Below are 22,204 nucleotides of genomic sequence, written 5' to 3'. Positions count from 1 at the left end.
GGACTTGTGTTCCCCAGGGAGCAGCCTGAAGCTGTTAAACGGTTGGGTTTTGTGGTGGTTTTTTTTTTTTTTTTTTTTTTTTTTTTATAAATCACCAAGCAGTGGCTAGGAAGCAGTATCTTTTATAAGCTCTCAGCCAGGGCAAGAAGTAAAACAAAGACCTGGTTCATGGAGGAATTTCTCCTGCAAGAGCGAGGGCTGTCAGGCATTGGCACTGCCCAGCTCCACGTCAAAGACAGACTAACCCTCAGACCGCAGCACTGATGCAGCACGACAAATCGCTGGGAGGAAGGGGGATGTTGCTCTATTATGGGATTTTTTTTTTTTTTATTTGAAATGGTTAAGAAGAATTCTCATTTGGGGAAATTTTGGCTGTACTTTGCTACAGCATTAGACTTCTCTGTTGGGTCTCTTCTGCTAGAAATGTTTAGATTTATTTTTGTTTGTGTTCTGTCTTACGCAGCTAAGAAAACAGTTTCAAATAGGACAAATTGTCTTGTTCCAGGGAGGAGGTCTGATCTGGAGAGTGAAAACAGCTTGCTACTTGGAGAGCCGTCCACAAAAGAACAAAGCTCTAAGGACAGTTCCCTACGCTGTGCCCCACAAGAGATATTATAGAGCCAAGATGTTGGCCTCGGGAAGCACTACTATGTGAGACAGTCTCCTCGTTAAGCGGCTTTTTTTCCTAGGATTTATGAGCCCCAGTGCCTGGTCCTCTGGGCACTGCTCCTTTGGGTCTGATGGGCAGGGGGGCAAGTGCCTGGGATATTCCTTTCTCCTGCTTGCAGGAAAGGGGAATCGCATTAGTTCATTTCACAGGGATGCTGGTGCACCTTTCTGATAGTCTATAATAGCCGATGCTGCAGAAGAAGAGTTGAGTCTATTTTAAACAGGTGTGCATCTCTCCTATATTTGTGTTTTGCGTGTCACTGGCAACAGGAAAGAAAGAAATGCTCATGAAAGAGCCAATGTTCCTGCACAACATTCATGGAAAATCAGTTCTGGATGCACAGAAGTGCGAGTTTCTTGTGGCAATTGCATGGAGAGTTACACTCGGATGCTTAGAAAAGTGAGATGACATCATATGATCTGTACATCTTGTGAAAATGAATCAGTGCTACTATTATTAAAACATCTCCACTTGTAATGGCTGCTTTGGCAGACTGGTCATAATGAAGAATTTTAAACTTGGTGTAGGATAGAAATCCTGGTAGGAAGGAACTCCTAAGAGCAACAGGAATTTTGCTGCTTGAAAACCAGACTCAGTTTAGTCCAGTTTCTTGCCAAAGAGCCAAAGTGTGGATTCAACACTTTTAGGTTCTCAATTAAAAGGTCATCATCACCTCATCAAGAGGTCCAGACTCACCACATCATCAGTCTGTTTTCCAGAAAAAGTCACTCTTGTCCAAAGGTCAACTGGAAATGCCTAAATGAGATGATAAAAGTGGTAAGTGTGACCTGAGCCAAGAACCATTTTACTGTCAAGGCTTACAAAAAAAAATTTTCGTTAAGAAAGAAATGATAGGAAATGGCAGTCTTTTGACAGACAACTCACGAGACTAAACTTGTGAAGCTCTGTAGGAAGAGGAGCTGATGGAAATTATTCTTACATTTACACCTAAGGCAATCACCCTGGATTTATTACCACATCTTGGGCTGCAAGTGTGAGTCTGATTTATTAACTACTGTCCCTTTTGGTTTCTTATCCAGGGTGGTAAACCAGCTGTAGAAAGCTGAAAAGAAGTTGAGCTGCATGTCTTGTCTTTTCAGCCTGTTTCTTGTGTTCATTTTGGTCTATAAACAAACATCTCTCAGGTGTCCTAAATAGATTTTCTGATCGAGTTCCCAGAACAGACTGCCACCAGTTTCATTAAAGCTTATTTATGCTACTTTCATGCATGAATAAAAAAGCTCCCACTCACTGCTGATTTTATTTAGTTAGATCCTTGTGGTGGACGTTGAATCGGAGTGACATTTTTGGCAGCAAAAAAAAAAAAAAAGTGGGACTGTGGAGAACAGTTTGATGCCTGCATCTTTTGCAGTATGAAAAGGAAGGGGTTAACCTGTTCTTGGCTGTATGGTATTGATTGAGGCCCCTGCAAAGAAAATACAGCTGTAAATAGTTAGGAGTATTCCCTAGTAAATGGGGTTTTTTGGGGGTAAGTCATTGAATTGGGACTCTGGAGGTATGATCTGTTTCCCAGGGATGCCACCCCCTTCCTGTGTGATAGGAGGAGGAAGGTCACTCGTTGCTCTAGGTCTCAGCTCCCCAGCTGAGAATGATGCTTTCTCCCTCCTCTGCTTTTTCCAACTTGCTTGTTTATATCGCTAGCTTTTCAGCAGAGTAACATCTACTCTGCCTGTGCGCTGATCGCGGTGGGCCCTGCTCTCCGCCGGTGCCTCTAGACACCGCTACGAATGACAAATATGATTTTCCCTTTACGCTTGTCTCCTTCATCTCCATCCATGCTGCAGTGCCTGTGAGGTAAGATTAACAGCTAAAAATAATAATAAAAAAAAAAAGAATTCGGTAAAGATGAAGAACAAGGGAGCAAAGATCCAGCAGGTGTGAAAAGTTGTGAAATGGGTTTGTTGTTCTCCAGCCTTGCTGGCTGATGATCTCGTGCAAAGGTACCCCAACGGGAACGAGAAGGATTGGAGCCTGTCCTTTAAGTCAAAAGGGTGAACAAAAAGCAGCTTTGTATGTTTCCTTTGTGCTAAGCACATTGTGAATATTTTTAAGCATTGCCACAAGGATTAACATCTCTGCATTTTAATGTGCCTGGTGCTGGAATGTAGCTGGAAAGCAGAGCAGGCAGGAATGGTCTCTCCAGGCAGTGGGCTCTGCTAGGTGTCTCTTTGAAGTGCTATTCAATAGCTTTCTGTTACTGTTTTTTTCCGCCCCCTCCCTTTTCCCCCCCCTCCTTCAACAGCTGCTGGAACAAATCCTGATAGACTTCATGTTTCTGAAATTTACTGGACTGGACTGTTTTATCTCCAAATACTTTTGCATGGCAGTAGTATAAAAAAAAAAAAAAGCTTGTGGACAGAAGTATGGAGTTTGGTATTTACTTTGGATCATTAACCTGGTCTGTAAATTTGATTTGATCTCTCCTTTTTTTGTTCCTCCCCCCTTCTTTGTGTAATTTCAGAGCCTGCAAAGAGACGCTGTCTTTTGCTGCTTCGGGATCCCAGCAAGAAATGGGAGTCTGATGGATTGTAAATGCACCTGCTTTGTTTAAAACCCAGCCAAACAGATAAGTGCCCTTTTAATTATCTCACAACAGCTTTTTAGACGTAGCTGTGCACAACATCTCTCTTCAGTTTGGTTTCAATTCGGTGAGCCCTCTGTGTTTCACCATTGCAAATGAACGCTCTGCGGTTCTCCTTTCGGCTAAGAAATACCAGATGATATCGGTATTTTACGTGAGCTAATTAATTAGCGTCTGAGGGAACCGCAGCTGACGGCTTGGGAAGCTCCCGGGGGTCTTTCCCTGCCCCTCCGGAGCTGCCATCTCCAGCAGCCCTGTGAGGTTTTGGGACTCTGAGGAGCAGCTCTGCGGGACCAGACGAGGCTGATGTGACCCATCTGAGCCTTAAGGAGTCCTCCGGGACTCATTAGAGGTTTAATAACGAAACTTGGCTGGTTTGATTGAGAAGATGGTTGTGCAGGCTTGGCACGGTCTCAGAGAAACCAGCTAACGCTGCTGGCAGGAGAGAGGGCTTTCTGCACGTGCTATTCATATGTGTGCGGAGAAAGTGATAACTCCCGCTTCTCCCTGCTGGTTTCCAGGTGGGAAAATAGCCGGGACCGGGGAGAGAAGCCTTTCGTTATACTGAGTTTATACAGGGCATACAAGAGGGTATCGTGGGTGGGTGGTAGCAAGAATTGTCCCCTCAAAGTTATGGGGATGTTTATATCTATGGATGCAAAATACAGACTATCAAGAAAATAATTTCTGACAGCTTAGATCTGCTTCTATAGGTGACCGCTGCCTGCTTTTGGACACACCACTGCAATTATTAAATAATTCAAGAAATCCAGAAAATATGGTCTCATGTACAATGTAACTTTGCAATAGCGTACAGCCACGGGGCTGGGGCAAATATTCACTATACCTGCAATTTACTGCGTTAGAATAATGAAAATACCACTAACGCTGAGCGTGTGAGCTTTGGAGGGGATGTGTGGAAGGAGGAGGGACAGGAGCCAAATTATCTACTCCAGACCTGCCTTGTCTGCTCTACCAGGCTTAATTAGCACTGTAAAATGTCTACCTTGCTGTTAGGAAAACGGTAAACAGGTTTGCTATGGCAAATTAAACTGTAGTAACTGATGTAAATTTGTCCTACCTACCTAAGCAGAAGGTGAGTTTCTTGGTGAAGGTGTCAGCCTAGGACTGAGGGAGAGACCGGAGAGACAAGACAGCGAAGCAGGAGGTTACTGCGGTGTGAGACAACTGGATCTAGATCAACTCGTGTGATCCCTGGAGTGTCTGAAGTTCCCTCTTTTCTAGGAAAAACTTCACTCCTGCTGTTATTACCAAGAAAGTTTTTATATTAATAGAAGAAATGACACGTCTGATATTAATGACTATGCTCTGTCTTACAATTTTAAACAGTACTTATTCTTGACTCTTCAATACTCTGATAGCAAAAAAGCTTGACGGTATATTAAGAAACACTGATAAAATGAAGCCCTAGTGAGAAAATTGGAGTTTGTTCATTCAACAAGCATGGCTAGGAAGTTAAAGAAGCTTAACTCATCTTTGTACCCCAACTAACAGAGCTCTTTGCTGCTCAGAAAAAGAAACAAAAAAGTTTTAACCTCAGAGATCCTCAAGGTCTCGATTATTAGGTTTGCAACTTGAAATCTGCTTTCTGCCAGTGTGCTGATATCAATGTTCCCCCAAATCAAGTCCCCTTAAATTAACCCTAACCTGGCCAGTTCCAGTGCTGGCATCAAAGTTGAATTTGGAAATCATATCCCAAAGTGTGGCATGCAACTTGTAACGCTCTGTGCTCCTTGGCAGAAGAGGCAGAAAACACTTACAGTCCCTCTCAGGAGCGGTACTGGTGTGAGAGATGATACTGAGCGTGTTACATCCACCTGTGGTTTGGTTTGTGCATCCGGCAGCTGAGGAGAACAGATTTCAACAGATCTTGACAGGTTTCTGTGAAAAATCTTGTCTGGAAAAGCAGACCCCCGAATCCCTAACTCTTTCCTCGTCTTACAGGTGAACCTTGAGGACACTTGGGAGACCGTAGCTCCTGAATGCATGACCTTCCCCTGGGATTAGAAGAGAGCCATGGGGAAAGACAAGAAGGAAGAGGAGGCCGTCTTTCTGAGGAAAAAGATAACTTTGCTGCGGGCTTTCTCCCTCCTCATCGGCAGCATGGTTGGCAGCGGCATCTTTATCTCCCCAAAAGGAGTACTGAAAAACTCCGGCAGCGTGGGTTTCTCCCTGGTTGTCTGGTTTGCCTGTGGGCTCCTCTCAATGTTTGGTGAGTGGTGAGCTTTGTCAGCCTTTGCTTAAGCACCTGGGAGGTGAGGGGAGCCAGCACATTTTTATGTATAAAAAGCTGGGAGAATTAAAAAAGCAAAAATTCCCTGTTCCTACTGCAACAGAAACAAAGGTTTAACAAGGTGTGTGGGGCGGGTCACCAGGGGTCTTTAGTTCAAATGATTCCTCTGGGGTGATTGAGGAAATCCCAGCACTTAAGGTCTGTGAATATGAAATAATGCGCAAGTCGAGGGCAGAGGAGTGACAATCACTGCAGGTGGAGACAGCGTCATTTCTGCCAGGAAAGCTGGGAGCAAATGAGGGGACTCATTCTATAAGGTGGAAGGGAGATGTAGGCATCTAAAAGCGAGTCCGAGGGCTGCGCGGTGCTTTTCATAGACACTGTGAAAAGGGCAAGAAGTGACGGTCTTAATGTGCCATAAGGGATCCCCCTTCTGTCGGTGAGGATAGAGAAGCACTGGAGCAGATTGGGGAGCTGCAGAGTATCCACCAGCCGGGGGTGGGTGTCTGGGTGTCTGTCAGAAATGGTTTGGAGATGTCTGATGCTGCCTTGGAGCAGGAGCTGGAGCAGATCAGTTCAGCCCTGCTTTCTGTGCATTACCCTTGGCTCGGTTTCTGGCATTTAATACCAGCCTTTTCTCACAAAGGGTTGACTTTTTGATGACAGCTTCATTCTAGTTCTTCTGAAATAACATAGCTCTTAAAGTTACAATGGATAAAACGTATGGCTTTTAGTTTGCTTCGCTAACTGTATAAAATCACCATCTTAGAAACATTCTAAAGGTGCTGTTAGGAGAGAACTGCAAGATCTCTAAGATCTGGGGAGAAATCTGATGTTTATTTCAGTGGGCGACTTTAAAGTTGTTCTTCTATCATAACGTAGAAGGAAAAAAGAAAACAAAAAAGGAGAAATACTTCATGTGGAAAAAACCCACTTTGGCACTGTGACATGTACACGCAAGTTTAGAAATTCAGACATTCAATGTTAATGTAGCAACAAGTGTAGTTCTTGCTCTTAGCCTGTGCGTACAGGTATTTCACGTTGCAGCCTATGTGTGGTTGTTTGGCAAATGATATGCTTTTGCTTAAAGAAAATCTTAAAATATAGTGTGAGCGTGGTGTTTCTTTTAACTGAGCAGAGCAATAAATAATAACGTGTGTGCTGGTCACATAGCCCAAGCTGTGCACTTGGAAAGGTTTCTCTCTCCATTGCATCCTTTGACAGACTCTGCTGGAAGGGCCTTGGGAGCCTCTTTATCAAGTTATTGTATTTTGTAGCCAAATTTGTTGGTTTGTTCTTCCCTTTTATCAGCTTGATGACCTCCCCTGAGCGTTTCTCTGACGCTATTTTTGCAGCGCAGTAAAAGGCTTGCTTTCTTTTACGCTTTTTTTCTTTCAAATACGGTGTTTATACGAGTCCCATAGCACGAGTTCAGCAAAGCACTTAAACGCACGCTTGAAACATGTAAAGAGACCCACTGGAATAAATGAGACGAGGCGTCTGCCTATATTTGACACTTTGAACAGGGATTCTGCTCAAATTTGCCAACAGAGAGGCAGAAAAAACAGTGGTCCTCACCATCGGCGTGACCTGAATATGGCACCATCGCCACGGGACTCGGAGGCATGGCCACGTCAGCACTGGGTTCCTCTGCGCTCTCCCTCCACAGCTGCCCGAGCTGGGCAAAGAAGTCGACAGCACAGCTAGAGGTGCTCTTACCCCACAGGGTCACATCCCAACAGCGCTCAGCCCCTTTGCAAGGAGAGTTGTGCTCAAAGAAGTGAAGTGTTTTATGATTTCTTTTGGTGAACAAAGGACGTTTAACCTAGCAAGTGAATCCAGTGTCGGCAGGGCTTAAGATTCGTACTTAGACGTATTCAAATGGCATGATGGATTGCTCTATAGAGAAAACACAGATGGGATTTTTTTTTTTTTGGCACAGGTGGAGGAATAAATATTTCAATCCGTTTGCCTGAAAGTTTTAAGCTGTCTTCTCTGGCGCGCCTCTCCCAGGGTTTCTGGCTGTGCCCCGGCGCAGAGGCACGTGTCAAGGCAGGAGCAGGCGGTGCCGGGTCTGTCGGTGGCTCGTCCGTCAACACGTGAGAAGAGACGGACTGAGCCTCTCGTGCGGACGCTTCCCTCGCTCTGCGTCATCGGGGCCGTGTCTTCCTCCAGGGGCAGGACTTCTCTCTCAGAGAAGGTGCCCTTCCAGGTCCTCAGTCTCATGTCTTCGAATGAAGGAAGGGATTTACGTGAAGATGCAAGATAAGGACGCAAGAACATGGTCTGTGATCAAAAACATGATTGAAATGACCAGTTCAGCTGTCGGCCGAGCTGCTGTAACTGCCTTGTAACCACCATTTCACCAGTCTAACTGTGAGAAGCGAGAACCCAAACCTCCAGGACTTTTTTCAAAGAAAACCTCTTGTAGCTTAGTGCAACATTTCTATCACACACCTTTGCACGTAACTTCCATGGAAAAGTTGTATCATTAATCAGAAAATGGAGTGGTTCTGCTAACCCCCTTTATTTTCCTCTAATTCCCTACTTATTTAACAGATTGATTCCATCCCTGAAAAGTCACACAGAAAAGAGAAAATCCATGGGATGATTTCCTCAGTGCATTTCTACCTGAACTTTTCCAGGTGCCTTGTGTTATGCAGAGCTTGGGACAAGAATCACCAAGTCTGGAGGACATTATATCTACATTTTGGAGACACTAGGGCCTCTGCCAAGTTTCTTATTCCTGTGGGCAGAGTTTTTTGCTATCAGGTAAGAGATTTTGTTTGTTTGCCTTTTGCTGGATGCTGTGACGATTTAAAAAACCAAAAGTTACGGTGCCAAGTATCAGTCTAGGCAGTTTGTAAAGGAAAGAGTAGAAACAATCTGAACAACTTCTAAATATTTTCAGTGATAAAAGGAAGAAGGCATAATGAGTAAATAGTTACACATGTTCAATGTGATCTGTACTTGAAGAGTATCTCTCTTGTTCCCTGGCAGCTGATATGCTCCAAGAGCCATGGTATTTTTAAGAGACTGACAATATATGCCAGATTTATTTCAGATTTTCTGTTTTCATTGTGAAACTTTTTCAGATTTTCCTGTGGAGACAACATTCTGGCTTAGCCCGGAGTTAAATAATATTTTAGAAAATTGTGAATTACTTCTTTTTTAACCTTAAAAAGAAAGTGCTCACCTCTCAATAACCTGTGTCCTTCATGTAAGCTGAGATGAAGCAGGACATATGAACCACACTGCGTTGCTCAGTACGATTAATCTCAACTTTTGCTTTCAAGGTGGGAATGAATCTTTTTTCAGCATGTGATTTTTTTTAACCCATTTACTGAGAAATACCTATGAAGAAGACTCTACAGGAATTCACTGTCTGCATGGGAAAGCAGGATTCAGCCGGGTGGGGAAAATTCCCCCCCTCCTGAGTTTTGTGCGGTTTTACATCACGCCGTTTTTTGGCCGTCCGCAGACCACAGTTTGTGCTCGGTTCGCCCCTCCAGGCCTGCCAACAGTGCTGTGGTTTCTTTGGCATTTGGACGCTACATGCTGGAGCCGTTTTTTGCCCCCTGTGCAGCCCCTGTCCCCGCTGTGAAGCTCGTGTCTCTCCTGGGGTACTGTAAGTACTAACCTTGACGGGACCGCCGATCTCGGAGCCTCTCTGCCCTGGACCGGGGGCACTTACGGGGTGTTATCTTCTGGGATAACGGTGGGATCAGGGCCTTACCTCCTTGGCCACCCAAAATTTCCTGACCCGAGGCACTGGTTTGGGGCCACTCTATTCTCCGAGAAGGGGAATGGGCCTTCCATCCCGATGGATGCCATTCCAGCTGTTGACCAGCTGGAGCCCGAGGTCGGGGGGATTGTGCCAAGTACGGGAGTAGAACCTCTTCATGTACAAGTGTGCAAATGTCACCTGGGTTGAGGGTGTAAGGCTCAAGGTTTTGGATTCCTTGCCTGGTGCACCCAGCCTGTGAGGCTGTCCTGCCTGCTCCAGGCTGGTGTGTGCTGGCACAGGGACGGCTGTGAAGGGGGCGGCTGAGACGTCCCTGCAAACTCACGCCTTCCCCCCAGGCAGGCGTGGATCACCCAACAGGAACCAGGCTCCTGGTCCCTCTTAGGAGCATAACTCGGCTCCCCTTCAAATGCCTTATGCTGGGCCACACCTGTAATGTTTTCTGACATCCCTCGCCCCACGCATCCTCTCTGTAAAGACGCAGCCTTCTCCCTGGCATCCCTAGAGCAGGGAGAGCTGCTGTATTTTTTCCTGCGTCCGTCGAGCATGGGCTAGAGCTGTAGCAGTGTGGTCTCCTCTCCAGACATGGTCCTCACCCTCAATTCCTGGAGCGTCACCTGGAGTGCCCGGCTGCAGACGGCTCTCTCCGTCATCAAACTCCTGGCTCTCGCGCTCATCATCGTGCCAGGGATGATGCTGCTGGCCCAGGGTAGGTGTGCTGCTGCGGGGCTGAGGGAGGGTGCTCGACACGCCCGCCTGTCGTGGCTTTTATCGGTCCCTAGGGACAAGTGTGGTTCTCCTTTAGCTGGCAGGAGCTTTCTCTGCTTGTGTGCTGCATGTGAATTAGCTGGGAGCCGAGACCGGTCGGCACTAAGCTGCACCGTTGCACTGGGCTGATGCACCTGGCTCAGCTGTGCTTTCTCCAAAATGGACTGAGCCCCGGTGCCTGAGGCTGTGTGAGCCTTCGCAGGGTCACACAGGCACCTTCCTCTGCAGACGGTCTCTCTTTGGTGTCAGACTTGCCTGTTTTCAGCGTGGTTCGGAATCCTTCCAAAGCAGCACAAATTTGATGGACATCGGGGACGTGTGACAGCATCCCATGGTGACCTGAGCCAGTCACAGCTGTGTAATGAGTTACCAGTCCTCAGCTGAGCCCTGGTAACTGCATCTCTAACCTTTCTGTGGCTTAAGCTAATGTTTTTTACCTCCTAATTGAGATGGGCAGTAACTTAGTAAACTTACAATGGACTCATGTAGGATTGCACGCTCACATCCAGAGCGGGGAAAAAACCCCTACCAGTAGTATCTCCTGGGAATGATACAAACACATTGGCTTTAATCCAAGCCTCAGTTTATAGAAAAGCCCAAGGCATTCCCACTCAGGGGATGAAGCCTGCTCCCTTTCCACACTATTACCTTCCTCTGCAGAGTAAACAACACAGGCAGTAGGCTCCACATTCATATTTCTTTCTGATGTCTGGAGCTGACTCCTTTGAACCCGCAAAGATCCATGCGGGCTGGCAGCACTTCTGAACTGAAGGACTGCCCTGCAGCTAGAAATCCTGAGCCATTATTGTTAGGAATGCCTTCAAATGACAATCTGGAGCCCTGGCACTCGTCCTCCGGTGAAGAGGATAAGTGCTGGTGACATCTGGAGGGAGAATTCGCCAAGAGACCCTCCATATGACAGGTCGTATTTAATGTGACTCATGGGGGACTGTAAATCAGTCATTAATGTATTGCGGGCAATAAATCCTTTTTATGCACCATCACTTATCAGCGATCATTTTAGAACATAAAAAGACTACCCGGACAGGACTGCTCCTGTATTTTGGTTTAGTTTTCTTCAAATCTATTTCCTTTTTGATTTGCTTGTTTTGTGCTTAAAAATCAATTTTGTGCTTTTAATTCAGTTTGCCTGATTCCCCTGCCGCCTCCTAATTTTTTTGGTTACAGTCTTGTCCTTTCCTCTGCCATTACCTTCCATTTGGCTCAGGTTTGTTTTATAGGCTTGCTGGGCCAGTGTTTCAAACCCAAATGCCCAAATCTCATCACAGAGCTCCTTGCAGAGGCACTTCCATAGAAGTGGCCTGACATTCTCCATGTGCTCTGTGCCATTTCATTCCTTTCCTGGTGAAGCCCAACTAGGCGAGCTCCACAGCTTTTGCTTGTAAAGAGACTTTGATATGGAGATCTGAATATAGATGTGGAACCAAATCTTGGGCCACCTGGGTTTGAAAATGTTGGAAATGCAACTCCTTTTGGCTGCGTTTTTTATTGGTCTTACTTTGAATGAGACCCCATTAGGAGTTTCTCCCTTCCCAAGGGTTTTTTTGGAGTTTGATAAAATACGGTTCATATCCAAAATCCTGACTTTGATTTTTTTGTTTCTTTGTTTTGTCGTTGTTATTTCAAGCAGAGAACTTTTAGGAAAACTGGGGGAGTTGGTAAAACAGGATCTCTACCTGAGCCACCTCTACTTTTTAAATTTTATTTGCTTTGCCCTTTGTGTCCTCGGTTCCTCCTCCAGCGAGCGAGCCGTGGTGGCTGGCAGGGACTGCGGGCAGGGAGCCTGCCCGGAGCCGGGTCCAGGCTGGCGGTCCCCGCTCCCTGCTCCCGCTCCCTCCTCCGCCCCGGTTCCCATGCTCCGGCCAGCCCAGGGCTGGGGTCAGCGCTCCGGCAGCGGGATCGGGAGGGAGCGCAGCGAGAGCCGAATTAGCCGCCTCGCTGGCTGCACCACATCAAAGACGAGCGTGCATCCAGCTGCTTAGGGGGCTGGGGGGCAAAAGAGGGGGGGGTCAACCTGGTGAATTAATTTTGGGCCTAAAGGAAGGACAGGACAACTTGGTCCTCTCGTCTCCGTGACCTCCCGTTCCCACAGCAGGCTCTGTGTGAAACAGAACCAGCCGCCGCCGTTGCCCTTCCCGAAATGTCTCCCATAGCTGGACGGGGAACGGATTTGTTCTGTCACTGTTTGTGAAGTAATCGCGTCAGCACAGCACTGCAAATTAAAGCAGTGAAACAAATCTGAGTACCTGGCTCCAGGGAAGTCACGCACACCCTTCCCAGGTCTGGGCAAGAGGTACAAGGGGTGTTGTCCTGCGGGAAGGAAGCCTGTCTCTGATGTTTCCCTGCTCCGTGTCCATTGTTTATCTCTTCTGCAGGCCACACCGAAAACTTCCAGGATGCTTTTGACAGACAGTCGTTGCTTTTGGATAAGCTGCCCCTGGCCTTTTACGCAGGCATGTTCGCCTATTCAGGCTGGTAGGTGTGATGGGAGGGCGCTTCACAGGCAGCAGACTGGTGTCTGCGACGTGGCTCAAACTCTCTCCTTGTCTCTTCCCACCGTGCAGGTTTCAGACCAGCTTTGTACGTGAGGAGTTGGTCAGACCTGAACGGTAAGGCTGGGAAGAAGTCGTCTTGGGTTACCAGCCTCTGGGGTACCACAGCTTTCCCAAACACAGTATGGGAGGAAATAAGTTTGTGGGTTCACCTAACCAATGCCAGCTGCAATCTGTAGTAAATACTGTGCGTAATAAGGGATAACAGCTTGTTCTTTGTGTGTGTCTCTTTCCCTTTCTTGTAGAAATATCCCCCTGGCTGTCATCGTGTCCGTGATCACGGTAATTGTGGGGTACATGCTCACCAACATCTCCTATTACACGGTCCTGGGAATGCAAGACGTTCTGGCTTCTCCTGCTGTGGCTGTGGTGAGTTGTCACCCCCACCGTTATCTTTCTTCAGTGTGGCCAGCTTCTGCTGACGGGGTGGTCGTGGCAGATGTTTTGGAGATGGTTTTCCTATAAATGCTTTATCGCTTTGTCATTTCTCTGGATTATTGGGCAACAGTAACTTCTTCTAGTCTTGCCTAAAGATAATGAAAAATAACCTGCAAATGGCAGTAGAAAAGGCAAGATTTATGAGTTATATTTTACTCCTTCGATGGAGGAAGTTTTCTTTCCTTTGAATCTGATGTTGTCTAGAGATCACCATGTGTTCCTAAAGTGTCGCTTGCTCTTCCTCCAGAGCTTTGTGCAGCGAGCCTTCAAAAGCCTGATATCTGTGGTCCCCGTCCTTGTCGCACTGTCCTGCTTTGGAACCATGAATGGAGGAATCTTTACGTTTTCAAGGTCACATCCCTAAGAATTTATACTCTTTTGGCTTACTGAACCGGAGGGAAGCATCAGCGACCTGTGCAACTGCCCACCCACACGATGGCATTTTAGTCACTCTTGTGGGAAAAATAAGGCCTTTGACTCCCAGGCAGTCAACTACAGGATGATCCCTGTGGACTAAGAGTCTATCCTTTCTATTTCTGGCCAGGTCCAGACTTTGGTATCTAGGGCTGGTCAGAAACAAAGATTTTTTTATATATCTTCTCCCCCCACCCTTCAGTTTAAATCCCCAGTTTAAAGTGAAATGTCAATATTTCTGGTGAACTAGAGGCTTTGTTGACGTTGGCAGCTGCTCAGCGAGACCGAGTCTTCTTTCTCTGGGTTCACCTAGCTGCTCTGCTGCAGGGCACCGGGTCCCTCTGTTGTGGGGATCTCTGGCCAAAGGCAAACCCTCCCTCGAGGACTTTGCTTTGAGGTCAGTGAAATGTTACTGGGGACGGGCTCTTCCTGAAGCAATAGTTGAGGCTCAACACATCTTGTTGTTCCGTGGAAAAACTATCTTGCCAGCTTCACTGGCTACTACACTGCATGTCCTTATGGGAGCCCTGAAATTGGAGAGGAGGGCAGAGCTCACGGAGAAGCACGTCATGCTGGTCCTGAGGAGCTGAGCAAACTCTCTGGAGCCGGTTCTGTTTCACAGCTCTGATTGCAAAAGGAAAAATCAGGTGATATGAAAAGGAAGTTTCATAGCACAAAAGCTAATGAGTTATTTGATCCACTACCCTGAAGTCCTGTATTAAATACAGGTGCGGAGAATCCTCCCCTTGAGCTCCCCTAGATAGTGGCTTTCTTTGAGGATGAGAAGTCCCCAGACAGCACAGAGGTTCTGCGTGTCCCTATCGCCTTTCTCTCCCCCATCTTGGCACCATTAACATAATAACTGCAGAAAGGCCATAGAAACAGCGATGGGGCCTCCCTGGCTGCTGGCCAGCCACACCCCTGCAAAACCACAGAGACAGCAATAAAACCAGTTTTACACTCATGCCCCAGCTGCCTTGGGCCCTGCTCCAGCCCAGCTGATGCTCTGGCATGGTTTGTTTGTGGATATTAAATTCATAAAATTGGATGCAATGCCTTCTCCCTAATTGCCCTTTCATGAGTCAAAGAGGGATGGAGGCATGGAGCTCTCTGCTGTCATTTTGTAGCTGGTCTTGTGTGTACGGCCTCTCGGCAGTACGCCAAAACTATATTTTCCAACAGCTGGCCAGAGGTTTGAAAATCCTCTATTTTTTGAGGAAATTGCACTTTTTATATATATATATATTTTTTTTTTTTTTTTAATTGATATATGTATATATAAAAATACAGGTATCAAGACTGACAACCCCTTTTCGTAAACTTGCTACCCTCTCTTATAAAGAATTGAAGTTTGTCACCCCTCTACTTCCTACTGGAAAGATTAACCCCTCCTCTGATGGCAAGAAATTGCTTGCTTCTGTTTCCAGCCTGAACTAATTCATGGTCACTTTGGACTTGCCCAAAGGTCTCTGCTAACACGCCACCCAAGGGGATGCTGCCAGTGGTCCTGCTGGTGGGCTCTGCGGTGCATTGAACTAACTGGGCCTGGGAGAGCTATGGGAATTCAGCATTGGGTTTTTTCTTCCAAATGCTCCAAAAGTACGGCTAAAGGCAGAACTGTGGCCATGAATAGCAGATCTGTGCTGGGGGGCGGGGGTGCCTTGTTGTCCCAGGTCAGTCCAGTGACTGATCTTCTCATTTCTATTCTGGATGTGGGATGCTAATACGTAGGGCTCCCTGTCTTTTCCTAGGACTCTGTTTGTGGCTTCCAGGGAAGGGCAGTGGCCTCCTCTCTTCTCCATGATCCACATTCGAAGGCATACGCCCCTTCCTGCTGTCATGTTAATGGTAAGGAGACCTGGCTATGTGATATGTGCCCTGTTCTTGCAGTCTTGGCTTTCTTGCAAAGCCTGGAGAAGCTGAGGAGTTTCAAAGGGTGTTGAGACACTAAGTCAGCCTCTGAAAAACAAAGAAGGTGGAATACTGGAAATGGCTGCAAAGTTTTAAGTCCCCTTGTGCCAGCAGTGGTATCCAAACCCACTACCTCGAAGTCCCTGCCTTATAGCCTTGGACACCTTTTTTAAAAGTACTGTCCCTGCCATCTGCCACAGCTGCTGCGTGATATTGTCCTATGAAAACACCTCTGCCAGGCTTTGGCTATTTGGAAAACTGAAATTCTCAGGTGTGGTGGAAATGCAGGGAATGAGCATTTGCAGAGATGCTCTCAGTTTTGGTTTGGTTTTTTTTCCAGCACTGGTCCAGCTCCATCCTAACTGTGCTGCAGTGCCTCTTGCAGCTTGGCTGACCTGCTAAAGGCTTAAGAGGTATCTTTGTAGATAGCCTTTGTACTGACAGCGCAGCCTTTTGGATCATGCGTGTTTTAATTGCCCTGCCTAGGACATAAAGCATCAAAGATGCTGTTGATGTTGAAAGGATTGCTCCTTTCTGTAGCACATCATACTAGTGCGTTTAGGCCTTTTGCCTTCAGTCTGTGACGCTGTTTTGTAAAGCGCTCTGACCTCTGAAATGCTGGGGCTGTAAAGTAGCTGCCTGTGAATGCAGGGGGGCTGGAGGAGGTGATCCATATTACCCTTACTAGTCCGAGGACCGTAGTAAGGCTTTAATGACTGTATTTCATCTTCACAATGCTCAGTTCCCTTTGGTTACTGCCATGGTGTGTATCGGAGATATCTACCATCTAATGAACTTCTTCAGCTTTTCCCGATGGCTCTTCATAGGATTAGCCACCCTCGGGCTCATTGTCCATCGCCACCGTCACCCGGAGCTGCACAGCCCATTCAAGGTAACGCATGGCATATATCTAACAGCCAGGAATGTGCAGGCTTGTCATTCCTTTCTCTTATTTGCTGAGAATTAGAGCATTACATGGCCATGGTTGCCTTTAGGCTCTAAAGGGGTCTCGATCCCTATTGCTCAGGTAGGCATGCGGGGAGCTCCTGAAATTGGTTGATGTACCCAAACAACCAGATGTGGTAAATCCTATAAGGCTGGTTCATGGTGTGACCAGTCACATCTGTAAGATGGAAGCCTGCTCCAGGGGACAAAGTTTCAGGCTGGGAACCGGGAGATGTGCAGAAGGCATTTCCCACATTCATCTCCCATGGGCTGCAAGGAGGGACCCTTGCCTGAATGTTATTTCAGTGGTAGGTAAATCTCAGCTCTAGCTGAGAAGCCTGGGGGAAAAGAGCATGGCGAGAGGGATCCTGGGAGCAAACCTGACTTAAGGGGAATCATCTGCTGGCACAAAAATATTGTACAGCGTAAAGCAGCTTGTGTGCAACTCTTGCTGCTGCAGGCCCTGAGGACATGCCCAGCGCATGCATGCGTAAAGCAAAGTGTAGGACGCCTTGTCCTCTCATGCCTTTCCCCAGCCTCCAGCTGGGCTCCTCCGGTGGCCCTTCGCACGCTGTGGGGTGCTGCGATCCTCCTCGTGTCAGCGGGAGAAGTTGGAGTTGGTGCTGGAGCGGCTTTCTCGCGCTCAGGGCGCCTTTCCCACCGCCGGAGAACGTGCAGAAGGCGTTTGGCCGGGACGGTGCTCGAGGTGTGCGCGGTTTGTTCCCGTCTCCGATTGTGCCTGCACGGTGCCTCCGGGGAGGAGAGGAGACCTCCAAGGCCACAGGCACCGGGCGGCCGATCGGCGAGAAGCCCGGGGGACAGAAACACTTCCCATAGCTCCCAGGGCTCCTCTCCGAGCCACGCGGGGCCTGATGCGAAGTTTGGGGTAATTTTTCATCTCGGCCTTTGCTGGAGACAGCATGTTTAGCAGAGAGCTTCAGGCTTCCCAGTTTGTTGGCTGGCTGCACTCGTGTACTCCCCCAGAAACCAGATTTTAAATAAGGTTTCTTTTTTTCTCTTAAGCCAAGCTTCTCAGGGGAAGTTTAGCAGTGGATACCACTGGTGATGTTTTCAGTTGCTGAGATTTTGCCCCATTTTGTTTTAGACGGAGATTTAGGCTTTTAACGGTTCCTAAAGGCAGATTAAGTACGGGAGGGAAATGCTGGGCTTTTGGTCAGTTTGGTTGGTATTTTTTCCCTGCTTCTCCCTAGCTTTTATAACTACTTGAAGCCTGAAGCCCAGTTACCTGCAAGAGGGAAGGTCTGCGTGCAGTGGTGTGGGCATGTGCTGCGCTCTAGTGGTCAGATACAGGTCGTCTTCTGCCTCTAACTTAGGGAGAACAAATCATAAAATACGTGTGATTGTGCTGGTACTTCTCCCCTATAGCATTTTGAGTCAAAACACGGGTAGGAGGAGGAAGCAGTCCTCTTGCACACCTCTCAAGCAGATGTGCAGCATGAGTGCATGCACATGGGAGAGGATGGCAGGGAATGCTCCGGCTGGAAAGACGGCAAGAGCACGTAAGTTTGGTGGCTGGATGGCTGCCGCCGCTGGAGCAACAGATCTCTTCCAGCTCGGAATGGTCAGCATCCAGAATAGGATCTCTGTTACCAGAAAAGAGATTGTCAACCTAGATGAGACCAGCAGCTCCTCCATTCTGTCAGCCATGGCGAGGAGTAACTTGGCTGAGGTTGGATCTAAAGACTGAGTTTTATTATTTATTGCAGTCTTCCGATTTGCTCTCCAGATAAAAACCCAGATGAATTGGCTCACCCAACAGGGTAAAGCTGAAGTGCTGACTCCTTCTTTGGTCTTTCATCAGGGTGTTGTTGAAGCTCATGCTCTTGATGCAGGTGCTATGGAGATAAGGAGTCTGGTTTATCCTGTTTTGGTCACTATAAGGCTCAGGCAAGCTGGAGGCAGGTCAAAACGAGTCACGAGTGTTATAACCAAAGAACGGTTTGATTCAAAGTGCTGCGTCTACTCTTGGCTTCAGATTTTTTACCAGCAGTTGCCACAGGTGGCAAGTAGGTACGTGTGCATGTGCGTGCACAGGAGCAGTACATTCAGAGAGCAGTGGGGTAGAGGCGACTTCTCCCCCTGCTTGGCTTCCAGTTGCAAGTGAGGTTTATATTTTGACGCACATGAATATAGGAGGCACGCACCTCACAGGGCACACTGGGCCAATTTCTGTTCAATGCATCCTACTTGTTTGCAACTGATTGTACAGAAACAGTGTGCAGGACAGCTATGTGATTTTTCTCATCTTTAAGATGGAGAAGTGAATACAGTGTGTGCTGGCACGGATGGAGGCTGATTTGCCACAGCCATCAGTTTTGCCTGAGAGTCTTCTGTGCTCTTTTCCCCAGGTTCCCCTGTTCATTCCCGTCTCTTTTACCATCATCTGCCTCTTCACAGTGGCAATGTCCTTCTATTCAGACCCCGTGAACATTAGCATCGGATGCACCATGGTTTTAAGCGGTTTTCCAGTCTACTACCTCATAATCCACAGGCAAATGTCAACTCGTTGCCGTAGCCCGTTTTGTAAGTATGCGTTTGAGTTTCAGTATTGCGGACCTAAACACGCTCAGGAGTGGGTACGGTGGTTTGTTCCCAGGGCTCATCTCTAATGCAAATTGTTCCGTGACCAACAGACCTTATAAAAATGAAATCGTATGACCCCTGCTACCCCTTCAGTGGCTTTCCCAAGACCCAGCCTCACAGCTGCAGACACGAGGGGTAGGCTGTGCTGCGGGTGGGCGGCAGCCAGGCACGGGCTGTGTCTGCCTGGCTTGTGAATATACCGACAAGTCGGTTTGATGCTCTGTTTTAAAAAAGACAGGGCTGAGGTCTACCAACAAGGGGAACAGAGAGGGTCGCTTTCGCACCCCAGCCCTGGTTTCTACTAAACTTTATGATATCTTCTGGGATCACCACCTCTCGGTCAAATTTGTCTGACGCTGAGCAACGAGATCAAAAGCTAGGATGGAGAGACTGACAGGCAGATGCTGTAACCCAGTGCACAAACATACTTGCTGAAAGACTGGGGAGACAACTGGTAGGAGAAGACAGTGCTGCCTGAGGGCTTTCTGTCTGCTGAAGAGACCAGGATGGTTTGGGGCACAGATGTGGGTGTGTAAATTAAATACATCTCCACTCCGTGCAACGTCTAGCACAGATTTCCTTCGGGTGTAGGCCTGGTGGCACAATGATTTACTTGGAAACATGAGCCCAGCTTTGAGTTTAATTTACAATTTCAGTTATGAATCTTGTTTTCTTTTGATTTGATGTTGGGCTTAGGTGTATCAGTAACCACTGAATAGAAGAAAACATACAGCAAGAAAGGAAACAGATAGAGTGATCTGCTAACATAAAGTGCTCCAGCCATCAGTGCTGATGCTGTGATTTTCAGCCATATCTCAAGATATCCTTTGGACTAAACTTTCTTCCTTTTTTCCCCCTCTTTCAGATTATCTTACACACAAACTACAGTTACTGCTGGAAGTAGTCCAACAAGAAATCAAGACTTACTGACAAAACCATCAGAACTCACAGGAGAAGATAAAATCTACTTACTTCCTTTCTGATAGCTTTGATCCTGACAAAAGCAGGCCATGTTCTTGTTCTTTTAATCACTGCAAATGAGGATAAGCCTGAGCCAAAACCTTGCTGCAAGTGTTCCTAAGTTTGCCAATCGGGATTGGGATGAGCGCGTCACATCTGTTTCTGCCCTTTTCTTTTTTAGCAGAACAATCTAGTTCTCTGAAGTGAGCTTGCTTTGCCTGCAGAGTGTCTTCAAAACCAAGATCCTAATTTTGCAGTCTAGCCCAGTTCTCTGTAAAATAGTATATGTGTGTGTGTGTGTGTGTGTACATATATATGCATATATATATATACACACCCACTATTTTTTAATTTCCTAACTTGGCAAATAGAGGAAGGGAGCATGTTGCAGAGTCCAATACATGGAAGCCAAATGCAGGTTTTAAACTGAAGCATTGTAGTAGCCCTGCTGTGGACAAGCATTATGAAGGGAAATGGGTGGGGAGAGCAAATTAGAAATAAGGTTAGATGTATTGGAAAGGAGGAGGCAGGGGGATGAAACTTCATTCACCAGAAAGTGCAGATTGAGATTAATGAGAAGATATTTGAAAACCCCTTGAAGTTCAAATATTACCAAAGTAAGGTCAGAATGTTTTGCTTTGATTATTGTATAAGCAGAATAAGTTTATTTTGTTTTGAAATAATATTTCAAATTTGAATTTTATTTTTCTGAAGTGACATTTCAAAATGTACAAACAAATTAAAAAAATCAGCTGAATATCAACAATATGACAAAATAGATCCTGATCCCTCCCCTAACTCCCCAGCCCCACTCCTCACCTGGTACTACCAATGAAGTTGAAAATTCAGATTTCGGCCCAACTCCAGTGAAATACAATTTCTCCTTTACTTAGACAAGACCACTGATGAGACTTGAGCAGATTCCCGAATAAGTGCATCTTTTGGTGCTGTAAAAAGACACAAAAGACTTCACGTCGAAGTTTTAACTTTAAATCTGCAGTCAAATTATTTGCTGAACCGATACATAAATACTCATTTGAAATATTGACGTTAGAAAAGTTTCTGTTATTGGATTACTTTGGTTTACATTATTAATGTGGCAACGTTATGTCCAGCTAAAACAACAATTAGCTATTTCCAATCACTTAATTGTTAATCTTTTCTTAAAAGATGGGAAGCAGTATGCTGAGGCTCCTCTAATGACTGCTGGAGAGAGGAATAGCAGAACATGGAGCATTTTTAACCTTTTGTATCAAGCATTTATGTACTTAGAGTAAAACCAAAGTACTATTTACAAACCCAGTGTAATCTACCGAAACTTGTAAAATTCACCATCAAGATTTGGAAATAAATAAGTCGCTTTTTTTTTTTCCAAAGCAATTGAGAATTATTATTCTTGTTACAACTGCTTCCAGTTCCTGTGCTAAATTAAGCTGGGATAGCAGCAGTGTGGTTGCAGGGCTCGTTTTCCCCCCCTCCCCTCCCGCCGTTTAATTTACGAGCTGCTGGATGTCGTCCAACAGGAAATCCAGTCTTTCGGGGAAAACCATCACAACCTACAGGAGAAGGTACCGGCTTTAAATGATAGTGTGGTTTCAAGCCGGATCTGGAAACGTTTCCAGGCTCCCAGCCGTGGGTCGGTCCCCTCTTGCGCCGGGCTTTGCTGAAGCTGCAGCCCCTGGCACACCTTCACCCCGCGGCCGGGCCCCGGTGCGGGTGGCTGGGGAACCAACCTGCCGGCGACCTTGCAGAACCAGGTGAGCCCCAGCACCCCGATATAGCCTGAATCCACCCCCTCGGGTACCGCTTTGGGGGATTTTTCCACATCTTGAGGTAGAAGCACGAGGTGCTGCCAGCCTGGTCCTGTGCCGCGGGACCCCGTGGCATCGGTACTCACGCAACAAACCTTGGAGCGGTCTGAAATTGCAGCAGAGCTGCTGTGCGTCTGCAGATATACACACGGAAAGGGTAGAACATCACTTTTTTTGTCCATTTCCTCTCAAGAGAAAAAGGGAACAAGAACCGAAATTCCCTGGGGGGAAAATAAGTAATCCTACCTGCCGGACCGTGGTTTCTTTATACATGATTAATCATTTGACATATGCAGGGAAACCACACTTGGGTGCCTCTGCTGACTCTGCAGGAATATGATCTTGCAGGGCTATATATAGGATGTGGGCTCCAAAACCTGTCAGATACTAGAAATGCAGACAGATATAGTACCACGGTTACGTGGACAGTTAGAAATCAGAGATTCAACAGCTCCACAGATGACATTGCAATTAAAAGTGATAAAAAAAACCCAAAAAACCAAAAAAAC

The 22,204-nt window shown here is 46.7% G+C and overlaps 1 protein-coding gene across 5 annotated transcripts; it reads left to right on the top strand.

Annotated features, from left to right (window-relative positions):
• Positions 1 to 2,360: 2,360 nt before the first annotated feature.
• Positions 2,361 to 21,264, top strand: LOC115352549 (cystine/glutamate transporter-like). Of its 5 annotated transcripts, none has more exons than XM_030040925.1 (14): positions 2,361 to 2,485; positions 3,153 to 3,257; positions 5,238 to 5,505; positions 8,172 to 8,298; positions 9,039 to 9,154; positions 9,855 to 9,980; positions 12,436 to 12,535; positions 12,625 to 12,669; positions 12,858 to 12,981; positions 13,298 to 13,401; positions 15,216 to 15,312; positions 16,118 to 16,267; positions 18,690 to 18,864; positions 19,790 to 21,264. In XM_030040925.1, the coding sequence occupies exons 3-14, from the start codon at positions 5,310 to 5,312 to the stop codon at positions 19,852 to 19,854; spliced, it is 1,425 nt and encodes a 474-aa protein (XP_029896785.1). In that variant the 5' UTR covers positions 2,361 to 2,485; positions 3,153 to 3,257; positions 5,238 to 5,309; the 3' UTR covers positions 19,855 to 21,264. The 5 variants fall into 5 exon arrangements, 4 of the variants coding, with proteins under 4 accessions (XP_029896785.1, XP_040985538.1, XP_040985536.1 ...); XM_041129604.1 differs by having other exon boundaries at positions 3,153 to 3,339; XR_003927183.2 differs by having other exon boundaries at positions 3,153 to 5,505; positions 16,180 to 16,267.
• Positions 21,265 to 22,204: the final 940 nt, after the last annotated feature.

The sequence above is a fragment of the Aquila chrysaetos genome, chromosome 17, assembly GCF_900496995.4.
Source record: "Aquila chrysaetos chrysaetos chromosome 17, bAquChr1.4, whole genome shotgun sequence".
NCBI classification, from domain to species: Eukaryota; Metazoa; Chordata; class Aves; order Accipitriformes; family Accipitridae; genus Aquila; species Aquila chrysaetos.
Note: the sequence above shows the minus strand (reverse complement) of the source record. Positions and strands in the feature narration are given on the sequence as shown.

What these genes read in the sequence shown, in the direction of transcription:
- LOC115352549 (XM_030040925.1), top strand. Translation starts at nt 5,310, where the DNA reads ATGGGGAAAGACAAGAAGGAAGAGGAGGCCGTCTTTCTGAGGAAAAAG. An exon ending in GCAGAGTTTTTTGCTATCAG is followed by an intron (nt 8,299 to 9,038) that starts GTAAGAGATTTT and finishes TCGCCCCTCCAG; the next exon opens with GCCTGCCAACAGTGCTGTGG. An exon ending in GAGTTGGTCAGACCTGAACG is followed by an intron (nt 12,670 to 12,857) that starts GTAAGGCTGGGA and finishes CCTTTCTTGTAG; the next exon opens with AAATATCCCCCTGGCTGTCA.